General features: G+C 39.8%; 1 protein-coding gene across 5 annotated transcripts in view; it reads left to right on the forward strand.

Moving 5' to 3' along the window:
* Positions 1 to 15,029, forward strand: part of Lpp (LIM domain containing preferred translocation partner in lipoma) — a 589,358-nt gene extending 574,329 nt beyond the window's left edge. For all 5 annotated transcript variants that reach the window (XM_060370146.1, XM_060370150.1, XM_060370149.1 and 2 more), the window contains one exon: positions 1,732 to 15,029. In XM_060370146.1, the coding sequence (XP_060226129.1) occupies positions 1,732 to 1,860 (129 nt within the window). In that variant the 3' untranslated portion in view covers positions 1,861 to 15,029. The remainder of the gene's footprint in view (positions 1 to 1,731) is intronic.
* Positions 15,030 to 23,481: the final 8,452 nt, after the last annotated feature.

The following is a 23,481-nucleotide window of genomic DNA, read 5'->3' on the forward strand; positions in this document are numbered from 1 at the left end:
TCCAGTCCTATGGTGAACGGTGGACTGCTTACAGGGTCCAAATGTCTGTGGACAGCAACTTGATAAAGGCTTGAAATCAGGCAGGCAAAACAGCTCCACCAGGAAGTACTTACCACACTGGGGCAAGGCCCTAAGTTTGGATCCCAAGAACCCATGTGAAAAGAAAGAGCAGTGGCGTGTGCCCATAACACCAGCATTTGGGGAAGGAGAAAGAGGAACGCCTGTTGGGCTATTACAGATCCCTAGAGCTAATTAACCACTCACTCTAGCTTATTAAAATGATCCCTAGATCCAGTGAGAGACCCCATCTTAAAAAGTAACCGAGAAAAGAGGGAGAGGGTGACAGGGAAAGACACTAGACATCGTCAACTTCTGACCTTGAGTGTGTATGTGCACACACAGAGGAGAGAAAGAGAGGATTGTGTCATCTATGAATCATGCTATTGTGATTTAACATAATTTTTTTGTTTAGTTGCATTACTCACTTCCTGAAAACATCTCCAACTACAATATATCACTGGTTCTTTTGGCAAAGCCAAACTTCCTGTGGATCAAAATTGTGTCTGCTGTTGCACTTTGGGTCAGCCTTGTTTATACCCTGAGTTTATTATTTGTCAGCTGTAGGCATGGCTTCATTCATCTCTTTGCCGCTCTTAGAGAGCAGAAGGGAACTTTACAGCAGCTGTGACCTGCGACAGCTTCCGTTAAAGTGAGCAGGGCACACAATGCTAAATGTGACTCTTTGTTTATTATCCAAGAAAACTCTCATGTCTTCTAAAGGCAAAGGCTGACCTTTAACGCTACCTAACACTTTACGGGACAGGCCCTCACCGATACCAACAGCAGTGCAATCTTTTAGCACATATGCAACTCTTTGCATATGTGCACAAAGCTGCATTCACATTCATTGTCTGCTCTGACCATCCCAAAAGCTCGGTAAGGTAGAAAATACCTGAATTATTTTCAGAATGGTATTCAGTCTTGTGTGCAGCCTGCAGAGACAGTAGCAAACCTAACGGTGGCACCCAGAGAGCTTGTTTTCCGGCTTAACATGCATCCTTCTTCACCGTGGTATCCCTTTTGGAAAGCATGACAAACTATTAGTCCTCCCAGCTCTCGCAATGTTGTGTCCTTGTTACAATTGCAATAAATATGCTGTAGCCACTGGCAGCCTTTCTACATGACATAAGTCACTTTCCCTTTATTTAAATAGTTATAAACTTCTATTCTTAGACCCCTCCATTCTTTTGAAGCGATCCTAAAACTAAGAACAAAGAGTAGTGTGCATTTTGGAACATACTTTATTTTCCCTTAGTGTTGTTGAGGAGCAAAAACTACCCTCTGGGAGCTGAGAACTATAGACTCTTTCTTCCTTGTACTGTGTTTTGTATCTGGTGAATAGACAAGGTATTTTACACTATTTGTATTTGTTTGTTTTGTTCTGAGACAGGGTCTAGAACTTGCTATGTAGACTAGATTGACCTCAAATTCACAGAGGTCTACCTGCCGCTGCTTCCCAGGTTCTGGGATTAAAGGTGTGTACGACCACTCCTGACTACATCCGCACTCATTTTACTAATCTCCAATTCAGTTTCATCCAAAATCTGCTTTGTCGTGTCTGGGGATGGGGTATGGTTTCCCCATCATGGAAGCCTTGAAGGTAGGCTCACGAAGCTGGACTTAGCCCCACGCTCAGTATCATTTCCATCACTTCTGTCTTCTTTGCCCTAGGATTGTGGCGGTCTTCTGTCCGAAGGCGACAACCAAGGCTGTTACCCCTTGGATGGACACATCCTCTGCAAGAGCTGCAACTCAGCCCGCATCAGGATGCTGACCGCCAAGGCAAGCACTGACCTGTAGAGTCGGTAGCCCGCTCAGCTGCTGAGTGCGTGTCACTGAGAAGAGGACAACACGAGAAAAAGATAAGAGAAGAGAGAGAAAAATAGAGGCAAAGCTCTCAAGCTCTGGGATAGTCTCTGTTCTTCATCTGCTGTTAACCTTTTCTTTAGAAGCACACAGATGATGCGATTTGTTTAAGTTCTTACCAAATACACATTTCACATTGAATCACGTAGGGCCTGGATGAGCCTTTGTTCCAAGGACTTCCACATTTTTGCACAGATTATACTCCATCCCGTTCACTTCTGCATTCCTGTGACTTTTAATCCCCATGTTTGTCTCACTTTTCATCCGGTTGAATGGATTTGTAGTGTGGTATTTGCTTTCACATGATTTTTCCTGGGTGAATGTGCTAGCCTGCAGGTGCTTCTAGCTTAAAGCCTCATCCTGTCACATTTCCTCTGGCTGTGGCTATGAAAGTTAGTCATTCTGTTGCCAGGTATTGAAAAGGTGACTTTTCCCATTGCACTACACCAATCATGTCTCCTGGTAAAAATAAAGGCGGAGGGGGGAGGGGTTTTGCACATTTTTCTGTGTTAGGCTAGAAAGAATTTATTTGAAAACAAAATACGTAAATTAACAGGAGCCTAAATTTAGTTTGAAACTATCCAAATTCAAAATCTGCAGTGCCCAGTGATCAAGGCTCATTTGAAAACATTTATTGGCCAATACCTAAAAACGTGGCAGAAAAGAACCAGATTTCATTACTGAGCCAAGAAAACCAAGTGGGAAATGCTACCCAGAGGATTTCTAGTTGTGTTTGGAAAGCCAATTCTATTTCTGCAATCCTACCTTGAGAGTTTCCTTTCCACACCATCTGACATGAGACAGACAGACTGGCTTTTGGTATGGTTGTGATTCTGTCTAACTCTTCATCTTAGAAGTACTGTGAATTTTCCCCTAAGACACAAGCATAGTTACTACATTTACCATTTATCTATGGAAAGATAAATATTAAAAACATTCAAATTCTTATGTTTTCTTTCACTTTATAATGACCCAAATCTAAACTTTTTTTTTTTTTTTGCCTGAAAATTGCAAATCGAGACACGTAAGATGAAGTTATGTAACCTTGTTTCATCTTCTTTAAAAAAGAAAGTAAAGCTGGGAAAGATTCTGAAACCAGAGTTTTATTATTCTTATAATCCTTCTGCAGCTCGAGTACATATTGCAGGAGACATTTTCCTATCATCAGTGTGACATTTACACCACACTGTCAAAGACAATCACTGAAAACAAAATTGTCTTTCTGAGCTAAAAATATGCAGAATGGCTGCCTAGGATCTTTTTGCAAACTCTTATTAGCCAGTGAAACACTTGCTTGCTAACTGGAGTCACTTTGCTTCCTTAAGAGGAGACACCTCGCTTAGCAATTGCAGCTGGGCATTTTATCAACTCGGCGCTCAGTATCTCGGGATGAGATTTCCCAAACCTTTCCTTAAATCTTCTACAAATATATACTTTTAAATTATGTTATACTTTAAGTATACAGAAAGGGTATAAATAATAATATAAGGAGTCCCCTAATGGCTAACACCCAGTTCTAGAGGTAGAGTCACCTTGAATTCCACAAATACCTTTTTATTTCTTTTCCGAGCAGGCTAGGAGTTGAACTCGAGTCTCATGTGCTCGGCGAGCACCCTGCCACTCCAGCATCCCCAGCCTGTCTGTGTCTTTTTTTTTTTAATCTTTATGACATGATGATTTTCTAGTCTGACAGTTTTAATTTTAACATTTAGAGCAAAAAAAAAAATTCTTTTAATTACTTGTGCATGTTAAAAATTGCAACCCGTGCCTCAGGAATTCCATGAAGTTTATTTTACTTGAATAGAAGTCATCATAAAAGTGATTAAAAGAAACCCTTAAGCCCTTGTCACTCAGCTCGTCTGGGTCGATCTGGGGCTTATTTACCTTTTCCACTTAGCAGTTTGTGTGTTAGAATCTCCAAAGCTGCATGTTTCAGGGGCTCTCTTGCTGCCTGCTCTCACCTTGCTTCTCTTATCTTGAGATTCATGGAGGGCAGCTTTTGGATTTCAGGGTACAGAGGCGACTCTTATCTCTGAATTCCTGTGCTGCAAATCAAAGGAGCTTGGGGAACACTGAGAGACAACCGAGGTGGTAATACAGGCCGCTTGAACTGACTAAAACGTTCACCGGGAAATATTTCAGGAAATTGTCTCTAAGCCAAAAGTAGAGTACAGAATAATGAGGGGCAGGAATTGTGTCTAGAAATGCAGTAATATTGCTATAAATTTAGACAACAGAGGAAAAATTTATGTAATATTTATACTATAGAGTAATAGCATCCTACCTGTTTGTCACATTTAACTACTTATGTAACCAGATGTTTACATGCAAGAGTTATAGGAAAACGCTGCCACAGTTTTCTTCCCCGAGGCTTTACGGGCGGAGCTCTGCTTGCTTACAGCCTTCCCAGTACTTTCTTATCTAATAACCTCAGAGGATCTTTACCAAAGATTTTTTTAAGTAAATTTCTTTTTAATATAGACTTATACTTTTATAATAACGAATGTGCACATACACATATACAGAAATATTTAGAATTAGATGTTTTTCTTTCACAAGGGCTAATGAGTATAAAGGATCCTGTCATTTTATTCTGTAAATTCTTCAATACGTGATTTACATTGCTTTCTTGTTTTCTTCTATTAAGCGTTTGATTTAAGTAATACCAAGTCACTCTACTTTTTAACTCTTTTAGCTACATAAAGTTTTGCCTACTGTAGAGATATAAAGATCTATTACCTTAATGATCATGCACATTGCCTTTTGATATATTGGCTTACTTATCATTTAAATACATAAAGAGAAAAAATATGTCTTTAACAGAAAAACTTGTAAAATTATGACTGAATTGTTTAAATATCAAGAGCACAAACATTTTCATTTTTGGTTATTCTGTTTAAAATGAAATACATAGAAAAGGGAAAAAACCCACCATCATGGGCTCTGCAGAGAACATTCAAAATCAGATTCTCTTTCTATTTCTGTAGTGGTAGGAATGGATCTCCGAGCAGTGCATAAAACAGACAAGTGCTCTACCATAACCAAACCTCCCATCCAGAATAAGGTTTCTTAACTGTTTGAGTTCCCATCTCAGAAGCGCTCAATATGGAATCTTATTGGCAAACAATATTGCCTTTAAAACTCAAAAATACACCATCCAAAGTCTTAGCTCAAGGTCTCAGCATTAGTGAAATACTGCCATCTCTGCAGCTCAATGATGCACGGTGTTTTGTTTTTTGTTTTTGTTTTTGTTTTTTTTTTCCCTATCATTAGCACATTGTTGTCCCTGTTGGAACAGCTACTGATCAAAATTACTACATGGCTTATATACTGAATGATGAAATGACCGTAAAAACACTAATTTTTTTCTATGAAAACTTCTACAAGTATGTTTATGATGGATTTTTTAAAATGTGGAACTTGATAGCCATAAACAGTTATTCTGTATTTGGGTCCAGGGGAAGGGAGAGAGCACTCTGTGAGGCTACAGCAGAGGATTAAGAGACAGGACTCTGAAAACACAACTGCCAACCGTCTTCCTAGTTACTACAAATCCTTATTAATGTGAACCAGTCAGGAATGACGGTGTTATTTCTATTTGATATGGTTTGGGCTTCTCTTGTCAGATCTGTGTCGATTGCCCCCTGATCCTTCCATTATCAAGTTTTGAAGGGTGTCGGGAAAATTATGGCAGCTGCTAGGGAGATCAGGGAAACAGCGATGTAACCTTCACAGCCTCTCACCATTCCTCTTGGCTTGGAAAGGCATTTTTTTTCATATACATTTCTAGAAATATTGCCATTCTACCTTAGTATTTCACATTTGTCGTTTAAACAAGCGATTGTCCATCTGTTGCCTAAAGCTACAGTACATGTGTGTTATGAATGAAATATGACAGCATGTTCCATACCCCTGCTTTCAGCCATCTGTAGAAAACCAGCAACCAAAAAAGATACCTCTGCAAAATGTGCCTTAAGTCCATGTCCTGGGATGGCTCTTCTGGTGCACTTTCATGAGAGACAATCAAAAGCAATCCATACTCGTGCCTTATTTTTAAATAATCTGTTTACACTCCTATGACTATTGCTCATTAATAGAAATACGAAAGCCCAAATCTCAAAGATGCATCACACACACACACACACACACATCGTGAGAGAAAGACCTGCACTTCCATGTATTATTTTCTCAATTTGAAAGAACTTCATGGCTCTAAAGTATGCACACATGCTCATGGCTGAGGTTGTACATTGGGTGTTATTTACCAGTCTTTACGATTTGATATTTCCCTTCTTTTAATCAGATACTAAAATCAGCCTTGAGCCTGTAACACACACATTTTTAAATTGCACTATTTGTTTGGATTAGTAACGAAACAGTCTTGATTTTTGAGCAAGGTATTCTGGTGGTACAGTGGTGAATACTCCAGGACAAGTCATTTAATTGGCTGACATTTGGGATGAAGCTGCTTGTGATGCTGCGGGTTGGTTAGCATAGCTTTTTCTCAGACCTTTTTAGTTTAACCTGGCCAAAGCTACTGTGATTTAAGGCAAGTGTTCAGCCCCTACCTCCCCTGCTTTCTACTCTTCTCTCCTTTCCCACCTCCCTTTGTTCCTTCTTTCCATTGTGCCTACTAATACTGCCCTACTTAACCTTCTCATAGGTTTAGTTAGGATGCGATGGCATTATGATCACATGAAAGGTGAAAGGCTACCAGAACATATGCTGACCAACCAGAAAACCCTTGCTTTACAGGGCCATACTTAGGATCTGGCTATTCCTTGAGGGAGATGTAGTCTCTCAGCTGTGTTTTAATGAGTCCTTATCTGGGTCTTAGGTAGTAGAATCATCCTTTAAAATGATCTTTCTATTCCTCATCTATATATGCAAAATGATCTTTCTAAGGCTAGATTAGGATTTTGTCCTTACCTCAAAAGCATTTTGACCACAAAATGTTTAATATTTTCAGTGAGAGAATGTCATTTAGTTCCATTGGAATGGACTTGATAGTTTTCCTTCTAACAAGAAGAAACTGTTACCTTTCCCAGACTTTTCACAGCACTTGGCACATAGCCCCTATTTGATGAGAACAATTGACTCACAGTATTTGCAAGGGGTAGTTTAGCACAAGGGTTTTTATTAAATTGTAGATTATTTTACAAGCACATTTTCCTTTAGCACAGAAGAGAAAGACACTACTTTACTTTTCTGTTTTAATTTTTCTTCCTTATGCAAAGTTTTTTAGGTAATATTTTAGCTGGCTTCCATGCATGTGGCTCATTGTGGAGAGCTATGTAAAAGACATACTGAAACAAGTGCTCAAGTCTTTGCTCTTCGCTTCTGATTGGTATTTGTTTTATACCCATATCTAGGGAGAAGGATAAGTATCTCTACTTCTAACATTTATTAAAAATCAGCATACTGCTAATACTCAAAATCTTTTGTAATGCTTAGAATGAATAACTTAGCCAAGTTTTCCAGATACCCATCCACTTAGGGGCAAGATAAAGCTTCATTCATTCAACTCTGATAGTCATCTACTGTGCTCCAAGAGAATATTTTTAAGTAGCCGCAAATGCATGCCATGAACTTATCTTTGAACATAACTTCTAAAATTCAGATTTCAATCCAAGAAGCAGAATGTTCTACCAGGAACATAGACATTACCATATCACCTTGTGCTCAGCCCGGGCGCCGGGAGATCTTGCTGAACACAAACACACTTGCGTGCTGTGCCTGGGTGCACAGTATAATGGGCCTTATAAAGATCCGCATTCTCTCTTGCCTCCGTGACTGATAGCCATAGAATTTCTTCATGGATATGGCCAGTGTGGAATACTACACGAGGCAACCCAGTCTATCTGGGAAACTGCATTCTGGACTCTTCACCTCGGTGGGTGGGTGCAGTATCACTGTGTCCTTCAGCTTCTCACTTATTGACATTGACAGCACCTGTCACGCTTCTGAAACTGATGAAGTTGCTTGAAGGGGATTCCCTCCCAAGGGTGGAGCTAGGTAAAGACAGATCAGTCACATGTGCAAAATGGCCCTCTTTGTTTTCTGTGCTGTTTTTTTGTCTTTGTCTTTGTTTTGTTTCACTGCTGTTTTCAAAGCTGATAGAATCGGAGTCATTGTGAAGAGAGGAAGTAAGCTAAGGTGTATTCTATACAAAATGGTTCTGCTCTCTGGCCTCCTAAGTCTTCTGTGCCCTTCCTTTCCATTTAGCGCTGTCTTCTCAGGAATAGTGCTTGTCCTTATTTCCATGATGGATAGACAAAAAAAGTTCTTGACACTAGGGTCTGCATCAGTACCAGTCTTTGGTTTTGAAACTCTTCCATTCATTATGATTTAAGTTTTGTCCCCTCAGTATCCTAATTCCTTAACTGACCTTGTTTTAATGGTCATCCTTGACTCACTCTGAGACTCAGGCTGACTTCAGTAAGATCAGTCAGTCCTGGAAAGGAGAGCAGCATGAGAAAGTCTAGTTCTGCACAGTGGCTCTGTAGGAGTTCAGGGAGAACCTATAAGAATTGAGGACACCCTGAGCTGATTTAGTGGCTTCATAGGGAATTCAGAGAAGGACTACACAAGGCCCACTAGGACAGAATGGACTCCCCTCTGCAAAGATACCTTGGCCAGGGTACATGGATTCTGGAGTCTTCCTAACAGCAGAGAAAGCTTTCCTGTGTTCAGGCTCAGTGAGAGGGCACCCTATAAAACTGAACTGATAATCCCTTCTCATCAGCGTTATAGTTGGAGGAGGGGATGACTGGTCGGACACAGCCAACCCATACAGTTTAGATAGCAAACAGCCCCTCTGTGGTCTTTGCTGCAACAAGAGCAAGCATCTTATTGGCCCACACTACCTCCTCTTGTGGCAAATGTGCCTATCTTACGAACTCTCAAAAAGGAACAAGTGGGCTATGTCCACTTTTTAATCTTCCAGGACCATAATTAGGGCTCCCAGCCATCTGGTGTGCCCATTGCCAACATAGACTCCTTCTTGCAGAGTGAAAGCTTGTAGGAATAGTGCCTGTGTCAAGGAACTCATCACCCCGTGAGGAAGTCCCTTTGTTTCAGCTATCCTTGTCCTCGAAACAGCCAGCCTGTGGGTTTATGTTCTCCTGGATCCACAAAACCAACCTATAACGTACAACGAATTCCCAGTTTACCCCTTGTTTAATCTTCCATTGTATTCATTTTGGTTTTTAATGATGTATTACTTAAAAAAAAAAAAACAACTTCCATTTTTAGCTGAGGCGGATAAATGCTTTAAACATCCACAAAAACAGGCAAAAGAATTTCTGACAGTCAGATAACAGAATTTCTATAAATTTTTGTTAATTGCGTTTTTATCCAGAAAATAAACTCTTCCGAAAGTTTTCATACAGCTTCATGTCCGTTATGCCAGTGAACAGTTTCTTCCATTTATCTGACCCACTGATAATGCCCTTTAAAACTGTGGGAAGCCTCATTATGTCATCTCCAGCTTTCACAAGGAAGAAGTCAAAAGCAATATCCAGATGTACTGCTGAAAACTCATTACTTCTGATCAGTTCTTCAGCACAGAGCCAGCCTGTGGGTTTATGTTCTCCTGGGTCCACAAAACTAACCTACAGATATGATAAAATCCGGGTTTTCCTTTTGTTTTTGTTTTTTTTTTTTTTTCTTTCGTTGTATTTTTGGTTTGGTTTGGTTTTGAATGATGTATTACCTTTAAGGATGCTATCCTTTGATACCGTCCTTAAGGAAAGGGATTGGGTGATGCTCTATTTTAGGTATAAATGTATAAATTCTCTCACTGTTGCCCTGGGTTACAGTTTAGCTAGCAACCATTAGTCTTTGGAAGAACAGAGTTGTATCTCTTCTACCCCGGCTTTGGATTTGAGAGCCCTAGAGCCAGAGCTTGCTGTCCGCCCCTAGGCAAGGAGCACCTATGGTTGGATTTCTGAGCTGTAAAATAATAAAATTCCTGAGAGAGCTTCCAAACTGTTTTCACACGTAGAGCAGCCCTGGGAAGATGGTTATTAATAGCCTTGTCCTAAAAGAGAAAGCTGAGGTCCAGAATCATTTAGTGACTTGCCAGAAGCAATACAGCTAGTAAGTGTGAGAGAGCTGGGTATTTACCCAGCCCTTGTCATGCGCTTCTCACATGTTACCGAGGGCCCTGTTAGAAAAAGATCCGTGGAAACTCAGAGGGGCCATTTGGTTATTGGTGGCAGGGCCACATGTGTATTCCAGTGTAGCAGGTCATTGAGACCTTGCACATACCTATGTCATCTTTGGGAAGGTGCAGGTCTTTGGGATCAGGCTGGCGATGATGCCTGTGGAGAAAAGGCCACTGAGAGCAAACAGCTGTGCAGATGCACACTGCAGCAAATTCCCCAGAATGTGGTGGCTTACATTAACTGGAAACCTCTGGAGACCTAACAGGCTCAGGATGTCAACTGAGACTATCGTTTCAAATACAGTATAGTGTGCAGACGTCATCTGAGTGTTAGGATGCCCTACCTCCCATGAGCCACAGTGTACCTCCTGTAGAGGCAGAAGCAGAGAATAGCACTGTGTTCTTAACAAGCGCAAAAACTCTCCTTGGAGGACCCTGGGAATGTTCTAGAAGTCAGCCCATGTCACAGCACAACAAATGAACACCCCTCTTGCAGCTGACTCCCTCATGAATCTTGCCTCCCAGGTAAAGTCTTGGCTTTCTTGTCCTTCCTTTCTATGTCTGGTTGTTTGCTACAAGTTGAAAATCCGTTGATTGATTAAGAAAATATCCTTTGTCCACTTTGAATCTGCCCTCAATCTAGAAAACCTTTCAAATGCCCTAGTCTGTACTTTAGGCATTTTTTCACTCCCAAGACTCTCTCCCCCACCAGGCCAAGATCACCACTCATCTGCCTGTTCCCTTGGATTAGGAAGAGGCAAGTTAAACAACAAATGGCCTCTCAGCCTTTGCCAGTCTTCCCACAGTAGGAATATAGGATACTGACAGGACCAGAAGGTTGGCGACATTGGCTGAGCACTCACAGCCACAAGCCAGAAAGGAACCTTAGCGCTAACTCAGAGAGGTTTGGTGGGTTTTATGGCTGGTGGAATGGCAGCATTTCATCTGGCACGGATGGGGTAGCCCACCCAAGCTATAGATTAATGAGGCCTTTTGAGCAGCTCTCAGAATTGCCAGATGAGTTACTTAAGGAGAGACTTACCCTCTATATAGCTGTCCTATCTCATTAGACAAAAGGATAATCAAGAGGTGAATGTCGAAGGGTACTCATTCATGAAAAGTTTATGAAACTTTCAGGCTAGCCTCCTGAGTTACCTTTACATAGTGTAAAGGAGGGAAAAATATGCATTAAAATTATCCTTCTTCCACCCTATATAATATTGTCCCAAAGACTTAGAGAAAGAACAGTTGTGTTGTCTTTGAAAAGCATACACACAGGTCTTCACCAAGATAGCTGATTCTTTAAAAATAAATAAATAAATAGATGAATAAATAAACAAACAAACACTTCAGCTCTTTGGGCAAGGAAATTAATAACTCCTAGACCTGACCCATTTTCATAGCTGCCAAAATGGAAAAGAAAAAGCTACTTAACTTTTGTCTGGATCAATTTATCTCGAAATATATCAAAGCAATTGGATGCAGGAGTAGAAATGGAGGTGCTTATCTCACTTCCTTGCTTCCCTGTTTCTGTTGCAGAAGGGGTAAAGAAAAAGCAGCTAGCAGTTCTAGGGCATTGTGCTGCCATTTTCTATAGCAGCATCTTTGCTCATAGTGCTGTGTAGGAACTAATAGTTGCTTTCATAAATCCATATCCTCCATCACAAAAGGAGTAAATATTAGATCTGAATACATTTGCTCACCCAGTTATTTACCTCTACTTTTCAATCAGAAAATATAAAACAGTTACCCCTGGCTCTCATATATACATCCTCCCTCAACCCCTTTTTGCTTTATTTCTTAGGGGAGACTTGTGTGATCAAAAAATGGCCTAGTTCCTCCTCATCCCTCTTTGCTTTTGGATAGCAATGATGCTCACTTAGTAATTACAGGATAGAACAGCTTGGCCAGCTCATGATGTATCTGCCTACCTTGTTTCATTCCTTCAAGCATAGACTGAGAGGAGAGGGGTTTTCATAATTTAAATACCAACAATGGGAATAGTCTCATTTTGCCTAACAAATAGTAAGACTGGAGCTGATCCTTGGGTAATGTGTTCATTGTAGTAACCTTTTATGTCCTTGGTTCCTAGAAGAGTGTCAGATACATCAGCATGTGGGATTACATCACCAAAAGCCATAGTGCCATAGAAACTGAATAAGCCTGGACCCTTTTTCTGCCTCAAGTGAAAGTCTAAACTGAGATGTGTCCTAGATGAAATGTGGACTCCAGAAACTCATCTGATCGTAAATGCTTTGCAGTGAAGTGGCAGCAAAATCATTTCTCAATGACTGTCCTTTACTGCCCATTTGTGCACTTGGGGACTCCTGATAAGCAAATTACCCTACTGAAGACCTCTCTCCTCATGAATAGTATAATAGAATAGTTCCTCTTTACAGATCAGAACTGAATCTTCACTCTTTTTCAGAAAACATGTCAAGGAGAAAAATAGAATTAACTATGACATGTGACTTGTTCTTGAGCATGAATAAGATTAGTGTGTGGAATTACGTGCCTTACACAAAACCTGAAACCGAGATGCCAAGTTTGTACGGCTGCAGGGGAGGGCTGAGCTCTGTGGATGCCCTATGTAGCGGGGGTACCGAGTTTTGCTTTGTTTTGTCTGTATCTACACCTTTATCATTACTTAACAGATTTGGGGCTTTTCTTTCTCTGCTGCTAAGTATGGGAGTGGGTGCAGTTATGAGATGAGCTTTCTGCACAGTACACCTGTAACACAGAGCGTATGTGACACAGGCACAGAGCTCAGGGATAGTAATTTTGCCCGAGCTTACATACACAGGCTTTTATTTCATGGCTTTGTCATGGGCTTTTCTCCTTCTGTGCCATCACCTTTGAGAAAAATGATTGCACCTTCTCCAACTCTGCCTTTTTAACAGCTACACTTGAGTTGGCAAGACTTTGCCAGCTCTGAATATAGCCATTTGCCGACTCTGGCCTCTGCGAGACTGATTCAAATCTGTGATCTTCTGTTCAGCATACACATCAGCAAAGTGAGAAGACGGGTGCTAAATATAGGCTCTATTAACTTTACTTTTAGATGTACTGCCTTCAAAAAGTGCCTATTCCGAGAAACATAAACGTTATTCCTACATATGTATGTACACACGGTGCCCGGAGCCGCACTGTTCAGCCTTCAAAAACACCATCATAAGGAGTAGGTGCTGAGATAGGGAGGCATCGCCAAATGGAAGAAAGTGGCTCACTTCCAATCCCCCCTGCAATGGCTACCATGAAATGGGCAGAAACAGAGTCCCCAGCCCTTCTTGCTGACACAGCAGCTTTGCATTTGTATCCCAAGAAAAGTGGCAAAATGCTGAGGAACCTGTACTCCCTGGAAATAATACACTCATGAACATTTCATCAGGGGAAGAAAAGGCAATTAATATGTGTGTCATGTGTGTGTTTTATAAACTAAGTGTTGCTAAGTTTAGAATGTCAGCAGGTTTCTTTTATCTCTCCGGCTAACTTAGAGAAAAACTAAAATCTTGGCTATAAGGGAATGTCGGCTCAGGGGGCCAAGCATCCCTGCCAAATTCTTGAAGCATTTTTACTCCAACTCCTAAGAATACTAGTACATGCTATTTGAGGGCTTTTGTTCCTGGAGCTCTGTCTGTGATAGAGGAACTCAGAATATTTTTTGATGAGACGGCAGTATAGCCTGGAAGGGTGAGTTTTTACCCAGTGGTGGCGATAGGAGATGAGCCAGGTAAATCTGCTGAGGTAGATGGGGCTACTGTATGATTGTAGAAGGGTTGAAGGGAGGACATGATTCCAAAAAAGATTGTTCTCCATGTGTCGTCTGACTCAACCAGCTGGCAGATTACACTTGCCAAGTCTCTTCCTTTCCTTCTAAGTCACTTGGCTCCATATTCCCTTGAACATGCCTCTGAGGAAAGTGAGATGTGGTCACTTAGCCTTCCCGAAAGGATGTTAGCCATGTCCTCTTGGTCACAAAGCTCCCATGAAATGCCACCTCTCCCACTCAGTTGTACCCAATGAAAGTAATGAGGACAAACTATAGAAGATGAGTTTGAGGCCATTGCAGTCATCTGCCACTCTGCTTTCTAGACGGGAGCCCAGCGAGAGCTGAGGGTAGCTCCAGGGGTGTAACCATACAGGTCCGTTGCTTTTTAAGAGAGATGGGCAGAACTTGCGCCCCAAAACATCTCTGTGTATAATTTCAACACTAGTAATTTTCTCTTTTTGACATGACCGGTTTTCAGGGCTAGAAGAGAATTCCAAAGTCTCTGTGTGATGTCGTCAAGTCCTTGGAGTACACAGGTTCTCCTCCTTGGGAACAAACAAACTGACACAGATACAGTGTGGCTTTGCTCTGAGTTTCAGTCTGGTGACCGTGAAAGATCACGTGATAATGAAAGTTAAGTCATGTTTAATGGGACGGGTCAAGGACAGAAGAGAAAAGTTGTCAGGCTTTCTCTGTGCTAAGTTTATCTACTGGGAGCAGGCACTTCCTCCTGGCTAATCACAACCACAGCCTCACCAGCAGCAGCGAGTCTCAGTAACATTTCCAACTTAGGAAAAGCTCCATAAAAGCATAGAGAACATGACATTGTTCATTTCTGTGATACTGATAGAGCCATGGTATTTTCATACTGTAAGTAAATTGAGTATATTCACTGCCTCATAAACCACCACTGACACCTCCACAGGAGCACACAGAATTCCTTACAAAAAAATCAGAATAAGTTCTGTTATAAAAAAGTGATTCGGGTAATTTCTTTTGTATTTATACATTATTCAATTATATTAAATCATGTTTTTATTTACATTCTATCAGTTTTGATTATGTTTTCCCAGTGCTCTATGAAAATAAATATGAAAATCACATTTTTTTTTTCTGTAAAAGAACTACTTTATATTTAGAAATCCAATAAACTTCTCATCCCACTTATTTGCCTGTGTGTGGAATTCCTTTGGAGTCAGATGATCTGTTGCCTTTTCTTTTAAGCCCAGTGGCTGTGAGTCTTTTTTTTTTTTCACCAGTTGTTTCCATATGGTCCTCTGAGAATGGGAATGCCCCTCAGAGCTAGTATGCCACAGAGCATGAAGCCCCAACTCGTCAACACAGATGAGCTCAACTTCTGACGTGTTCCTCTTTCTGGACTCTGCAAAAGGTGTGTGTGTGTGTGTGTGTGTGTGTTTGCATGTCTAAACATGTGTCGTGTGTGTGTGTGTGTGTGTGTGTGCGTGTGTCTTTTAATACTAGATCCAAGTAAGGTGGAATTGATGGAATTCTGCCTTCATTCACCAGCTCACATTTTCACACTTTCTCTTCACTTGTACTATGACTATTTCTTAAGCATTGCAGTCCAGTCTTTGTTTAGACACCTTGAGGACTGCAGGTATAATCCATAATTGGGCTGAGTGGATAGGCCTATACCAGTCACTGGAAGAACGGGGTGAAAGAATCAGATACAAGGAAGAGTGATTTCATTTTCAAACTTTGCATTTAATCATTTTTGATGGTTCTGTAATTATTTTGTCCTTGTTTATATTCTACAAATAAACTAGCCCAAGACCATCATTTGAGAAGTTCACTGTTTCATATAGGAGATAGGCCCGGAAACCAAAACAGCCATTCCACTATGCATCAGGTTTAAGCTTACTAGAGCATCCCTGTGCTTCCTGTCACAAAAGCCAGTACCCCTTCTCTTTGGCACCAGCCCTTGGTTTCTCTCTCCCCAGCATCTGGTTTTCGTCTACGGATTCAGAACATCTGAGAACTGTGGGTGGGAAGGCTCTCACAGAGACTGCTGTTTTTAAAGCTTCCACATAGAAGGCACGCCTTTGGATAAATGGAGAGAAAATCACTGATGCTGGGAAAATTCAGGAGGTTGTAACCAAGAAAGGCACCATTGATGTGATTGTACTTTCCTGTCTCTTCAGGTTTGCAGTCACTTGGTGCTCTTTGACAAGCTCATTCTGTTCTCTGTAGTCCAGTGTCGTTTGACACCCATTTTGTTCTACTTGTAGATTATGAGAGCTAGAATGGTCCTTAGACATCTTTTACCATGACCTGCAAAGAGAACACTAATTTCCAGAGATATGAAGGCATTTTCCCAAGATCCAGAATCATGACAAAGCAGGGCTTGAGGCCTGTCTCCTGCTTTGGTCCAGAACTATCAGGATATGGGAAATAATGACACTGAGGGTTGAACAAAACCAATATGGGTGTAATGTCTCTAGACCCCAACCAAAGACTGAAATCTGTATTTCAGGAAGAAACAAACCAGGAAAAAATAGCAATAATTCAACAAGGAATGGTTAGCAGAGAAAATAGCAGCCACACTGTTAAATCTGAACAAACGGTTACACTGAGCAGCCTTTTTTCTTCAGAGGATAAACCAACAAAGCTGAAGAACTGGACAATATAAGAATATAGGCTCAGGACAAGAAAGAATTCAACTTTGTAAGATTTTTGTCAATTTAGGAACTTGGTGCAGTTGGAAAAACCAGATTTTAAAATTAAATTTATATGTAACTTGCAGTACCGACCATGTAAAGGAAGAAAGTATATACCCACAAAAATCAATAGAAAAAAATAGTGGAGTGGGAGAAAGGCAGGAATAAACAGGAAAAAAAAATGACAACATAGGCTCTCAATGTAGCCAGGGATGACCTTGAGCTCGTGATTACCCTGCCTCTGTCTCTGTGTGCTGAAATTACATGTATGTACCACCACACTGAGTTTATGCGATGTGGGAGACCAAACCCACGGCCTCGCGCATGCTCTACAAACTGAACTACATCCTCACCCCCAAAGCAAAAATTAAAAAAAAAAAGAAAAGAAAAGAAAAAAAAAATGGGACAAATGCAAAGCCCATAAAAGCCTGGATTCAGAGACACACACACACACATACACAAGCATAATAAATAAAATGTAAAAAGCATGAATTTATAAATACTAACAATTATAGTGCATACAAATGGTTTAGAATCTACAATTAAATGCAACTTTTTAAAGAGTAGCTTAAAACAAAGTCCAACTTTATGCTAAAATGTAAACCAGAAACAGATGAAAGTAAAAGAATGGGTGCCTGATCAGTAACTATTTCTATAAACAAATAGAGTAGACCCATTAGTATAAAATCAGACAAAGAATCTTTTAAGACAATTTTTCTTTTTTTTTTAGTGTGGTGGCATTACTTATTAGAAAGAAACTTTAATTCCATGGAAGAATACATATTCTATTACATTTTATTTGTTTTCTTGTGGGGAGGCGATTTCCACTGATCCCAAGTGGGAGTTTAGAGGATAACTTTTGGAAGTCTATTCTTCCATTTGTGAACTCCTGGAATTAAACTTACGTCATCAGACTTGGCTTAGCCTGCACCCTTACGTGCTAAGCCACCCTGCTTGCATAAAAACATATTCTAAATTGAATGAGTCTAATGATATCACTTCACCAGTATTCATGAAACTAAAGTAAAAGTCCATAAATTCAAATTCCTTGCTGGATCCTAACATAATTCCCTCTATGACTATAATACATAAAAAATCACTAAAGACATAGATGACTTAAATATTTTAAAACTCAACATAATGGGTATATTAAAAAGGGTTTGTTTGTTTCATTTTGAAGTGTACATGACCACTAATTACCTTCTAAGCCAGTTTTCAGTAAGGTTCAAAGCATTGCTCTGCAGGTCAAATGTTACAACCACATTGAAGGTTTTGTTCCAACTTAACAAAGTTAGGCTGTAAAATTTTAACATGCTTGGAATAGCAGTGAACCCTGGGCCCTGGCCCATCTCAGACCCTCATGATCCAGCTATTTCCCTACTCCCAACTCCAGCCTGAACCCCAACACCAGTAGGAATTCAAGATATGTGCTCCCAAACCACTCCACAAGAATCTCTGTCTCTCTTGCTCCAGGCCAGGTAAAAGACGCTGGCCCCACCCTGTACACATCCAAAAAGTCTCCATTTCCTCCACACTTACCCTAGCCAACTAGCCAAATGCCCAGCCTTGAGGTTCCCCCCTGGTAAGCTAAAAATCTTATTGTCATACCCACAGCTATGTATAACTTTTGGCCTGAATCAAGGAAACTTCTCTTTGCAGCAAATGGAGACCATTACAGAAAACCACAACTTGTCATAATGCAGGGAACAACTGATCATAAGGAGCCCTGTCCCAAAACATATATCTGCAGCACAGCCCCTGCACCTAAAGTTAAGTAAATATTGTGGAAAGGGGGCAGAAAGATTGTAAGAGCCATTGGACTGTGTGTGTGTGTGTGTGTGTGTGTGTGTGTGTGTGTAACAATAATCAAAAAGAGGCCATTGATTTGAGAGGAAGTGAAGGAGGAACATTGCAGGGGTTGGAGAGGGAAAGGAGAAGTGGAGCAGTGATTTAATTATACCTTAATTAAAAGTTTAAAAAGATAACCAGCATCTTAGATTCAGAGGCCTAGGTCTCATCACAAAAAGACAGAAAATAGGCTAAATCAAGGCGCTACCCCCTCACCCATCACCAGTCTCATAATAATGTTCCTCAAGGAGAACAACTTAGGAGAAATTTAAGACACAAAATTCAAAACAATTAGGAAGAAGTTTAAAGAGTTCAAAGCTTTCAAAGGGAGTGCAAACACCTTAAAAAGGACAGCAATAAAATCACTGAAACCCAAGAAAACATAAGTGGGCAAATGAAATAAAGAGGACAATTTAGCATATGAATATTAAATCTAATCAGCAGATTGAAGCAGTAAAGAGAACCCAAACTGAAATGGAGCAGAAAATGAAAATTTCAATAAATCTAATTAAAAAGCTCAGTGGAAATGTCACCAAAATATCCAGATTACACATAAGGTGCACAGTTGGGGCTGAAAGACAAAAGAAGGGGTATCAGATCATTTGAAAAACATGATACAATTTTTAATAAAATGTTTATGACCAGAATATGCAGGAATTTTGAGGTACTATGAAAAGACCAAGTATAGATTATAGGCCTAGGAAGAACTCCAGGCCTGAGAAATATTTAATATTTTTAACAAAACCATAGAAGAAATTTTCTCAAATAGAGAAATGCATCCAGGTAAAAGAGGCTCAGAAAAACACCAAACAGACAGGACTGGAAAACAGATTTCACACCATATACCATAACCAAGTACTAAAAACAAACAAACAGAAAGGCACTGAAAGTTGCAAGAAAGTACCATGTCTTATATAAGGCGGAGCCATCAGAATAACAGCTAATAATTTTTTTAAGTAACATATATTTGAAAGACGTATTCCAAGTTATAAAAGTATCAACCCAGACTATTACACCCAGAAAAAAAACTATCTATTAAAATTAAAAGGAGAAATAAAAACTTTTATGATAAGATCGGACTAAAAGAATATATGAAAACTAAGCTGGCCACAACGAGCATATTAGAAGGAAAAATTTGTACTAAAAATGAGGATAAACATACCCAAGACTTCATGGGGGAAAGGCCAACAATGCCAAGACAGTTAATTAAAAGAAGTCTAAGAAAATAACAGGAAATAAACAAAATGATGAGAAATAATGCACATCAAAAATAACTGATTGTATCAACTTCTCAGGAAGAAGACACATACTACCAGATTTGACTAGAAAATAAGTTCCAACTTTTTGCTACTTCCAAGAAATATCTCACCAGCAAAGATAGACACTATCCGTTTGTGAAAGAACAAAAATGTATTCCAAGCAAATGGGGAAAGAAAACAACATATACTTTTAAAAATAGCCTTCAAACCAAAAATAATAGGAAGAACTAAAGAATGTCACTTTATACTCATTAAAAGAACAATTCACTAGATTGACAATACAATTCTGAACATACATGTCCCAAACACAAGTAAACCCAATTTCATAACATACATCTACTACATATGAGGCACAGATAAACCCCAACACAGTGATCATGAGATATTTCAACTACCCACTTTGACCAGTAGAGTGGCCATCACAACAAAAAGTAAGCAGAGAAACATTGGAGTTAATAAATCCAGAAGTCAAATGAACCTAGCATATTTCTATAGAACATTCCATCCAAACAATAAAAATATACTTTCTCCAAAATAGGTTACATACTAGAAGGATATAATTCTTCACTGATTAAATAAGAAAACAAAGTGAAAACGAATGAGCTTATAGTTCATCATAGGTTAGCAGGAAAAAAAATTCAAAGTACAAGAAGAGAGATAGAACTATAGAAGAGCTGAAAACAACATAGAAAAGAGGGATGTGGAATAAGTCTATTTGGCACTTCAAAAAAGTGATCATGACTGTCAGGAAATGCTGATGAAAAAAACTTTAAAGAAGGCATAAATAAACAATATATACTTGCAGATACAGCAACTAGCTGAAATAGGATATCATGAGCAATTTGAAAATAGATAAAACCTTAGGAAACTAAGGGAAAAAAAGTAAAAATAAACAACATAGAAGATGCATTAGAATTTAATGAATTGAATTAGTATTAGTAATTGTATTAATAGTTTAAAATCATCTCAAAAGTAGGGCTGGCTGGATGGGACAGAAGGAAGAAGTGCTTTCTGGGCAACCCTGCCCACCTGAGCTCCATCCCTGAACCCATGATTGAAGAACAAAACCAAATCCTGGGGGTCCTCTGATATCCACATGTTCTCCATGGACTCCATGAACTGACACACACATGGATCACTCACACACACACACACACACACATCTTTCTCACACACAAATATTCACCATACATGATCAATAATAAATAAATAGTTTTAAATAAAATATTTTCCATTTTCTAAATCATTAACATCTACAAGGAGGAAAGAGAAAACTTTATGGTAATATTTGCTCTAGGTTAGAGATAGCTTATCTCACAATCTCAGTCGTTTTTGCAACCAAACTCAGGTTATTTTAAAAATGTATTATGTAGTTCTATTTTGTGCATTTGGTTTGTACTTTAATGGAATTTTTTTTTTTACTTAAAAATGTTAAATATGATTCTAACTATCAATTTTACTGGTCAAGTCTTTTAAATTAAATTATTATAGAAAAAAGGAACATTCCCTAATATAGCCTATAAATTGTGTCCAATCCTATTTAGGAGCCTATAGATTAAGAAATTTTAAGTCACTGTGGAAAACCAAATGTAGTAGTGAGAATAAAAATAAAAGGAAATCCAGTTTTGTTCATTACAAAACTTATAGTCATTGTACTCAATTCATTCAGAAAAAAAAAAAAAAAAAACCAATAATGTAATAAAGAACTCAGGACTTAAAGAGAAAAATCCCAAAATAAGTGAGGACAAAACGTCCTTAACTAAATAAGGACCACGCCTCCTTTGCACCACCCCTACCACCTTTTTCCATACCTCACTCCCAATGCCAGTATCTAGCCCTGTGAGTACCCCAACTCTCATTTGCTGCCATGCTAGCAGACCTAGACAGGGTCTCACTGTCAGTGCCCCGATCTAGCCGACTACCTGTTCCTGCCCAGTACTCGACCTCTAGGCTCCCTCAGGATCCCACAACGGGTGCCCCAGCCGGGTCTGACCACCTCCTTCTGCACTGCAGCCGACCGCTGACCTCCACTAATACCTGCCCTTCCTTCAACCACCCACAACTCCCTACTAGCCCACTCCTTACCCAGACTTCCCAGGTCTGCCTCCAGGGTCTAGCCTGGCGAGCACCCCTCACTTCCTCATTCGTGCCTTTCCTCGGCCCTCCAGGTTTAGCTTGAGCCTCACAACCAGTGCACCAGCCTAGTTTGGCCTTCTCTGCCTTCAGTGCAAAAGAGTTCATGGCTAGATCTGCCCCGTCTAGTCACGAAACCATGGGACTTTTCTACATCACATCCAACCTTTCCACTCATACCTATCTATCCCCACACTCTGGCTTGGACCAGGAAGCATACCCTGTATACCAGCTCAGTCACAACTGACTTCATTTTGCTTAAGACAGTCCCAACCTCTAAACCCAACCCATTTCCTCAACGTCTTCTTTTCTTGTCCAGCCTGTTTTATCCATAACAAACTCAGAACTACAAAGGAAGTCCACATGCCCTGATCTCATTGCAAGAATAACAACAATAAGAAAGATCAAGCCAGGATCTTCTTGCTAAAACCTACCAATTCTGTAGAAATGCTTGCCAATGAGAATTACCAAGATGAACTCCAGGCAAGCTGTTCTAAAAGAACAATCAAAAACTTCCTCGGAGAATTCAAGAAATCTTAAAAAAAAAAAAAAACCCTCCATGAAATCAAGGAAAAAGAGCTTAAGACTAAATGCCGGCGAGGTAGCCAAGAAAACACAAATGTACAGCGATAGAAATGAACAAGGCCTGATGGAATGACATTCCAAGGCTTAAGAACGCAGTCCATCCAAGAGATGGAAACTGAGGAGGACTCAAACCGAAATGAAGATGAAATTGAAAAACACAATAGCTCAACTAAAAAACTCAAACCCTTATAAGTAAAACGGATCAAGTAGAAGACAGAATATCAGGTCTAAAAGGTAAATAGAGGATCTAAAATCTAGTTCTAAAACCTAGCAGTTGTCAACATGTAGGCTGTGACGCCTTTGGGGGTGAAATGAACTTTCACAGGTGGCACACACCAGATATTCTGAATATCAGGCATTTACGTTATGACTCATAACAGTTACAATATTACAGTTATGAAATAAGATAAAAAATAATTGTATGCACAAGTTTTTCCTTTATGACTTATCTATTCTCAGGTTCGTAGATATTTTAGCAGAGTCAGGTCTGGATTATAGAAATGGAGTGGGATTTAAATCCAATAAAAAAAAAAGGTTGGGGTAAGGGTTACAGTGGGGGTTTAAATGAGAATGGCCCATTATATTTGCGTACTTAGTCCCTAATTAGTGGAACAGTTTGAGAAGGATTAGGAGGTGTGGCTTTGTTGGAGCAGGTGAGTCACTTGGGGTGGGCTTTGAAGTTTCAAAAGACCCAGTGCCATTCCCAGTTCACCTCCCTGTCTCCTCGTTGGGGATCAAGATGTGAGCTCTCAGTTGTCTCTGTCACTATGCCTTTCCTCTGCCATCTTAGACTTTTAACCCTCTAAAACCATAAGCCCAATAAAACACATTTTAAAAGTACGCTTACTTGGTCCTGGCATTTTGTCATAGGATCAGGAAAGTGACAGCTACTTCCTTAACATTTGTGCCACTATTGTACCGGTGTGCGTAACTTGCATACAAGGTCACTAACTTCATTCACAGAGCTTGTAACCAGGTGAGACTGATGATTATTTTTCTCCTCCTGTATCTTGGATACCACCTTCTAGCACTATGAATTACTGGTCAGAAGTTTTAAATTTAGTACCAGCTTGATTTCTCCATGTTCTGGGACATAAATATACGGTGTCTTCAGCC

This window comes from Meriones unguiculatus, chromosome 17, assembly GCF_030254825.1.
Source record: "Meriones unguiculatus strain TT.TT164.6M chromosome 17, Bangor_MerUng_6.1, whole genome shotgun sequence".
Taxonomy (NCBI): Eukaryota; Metazoa; Chordata; class Mammalia; order Rodentia; family Muridae; genus Meriones; species Meriones unguiculatus.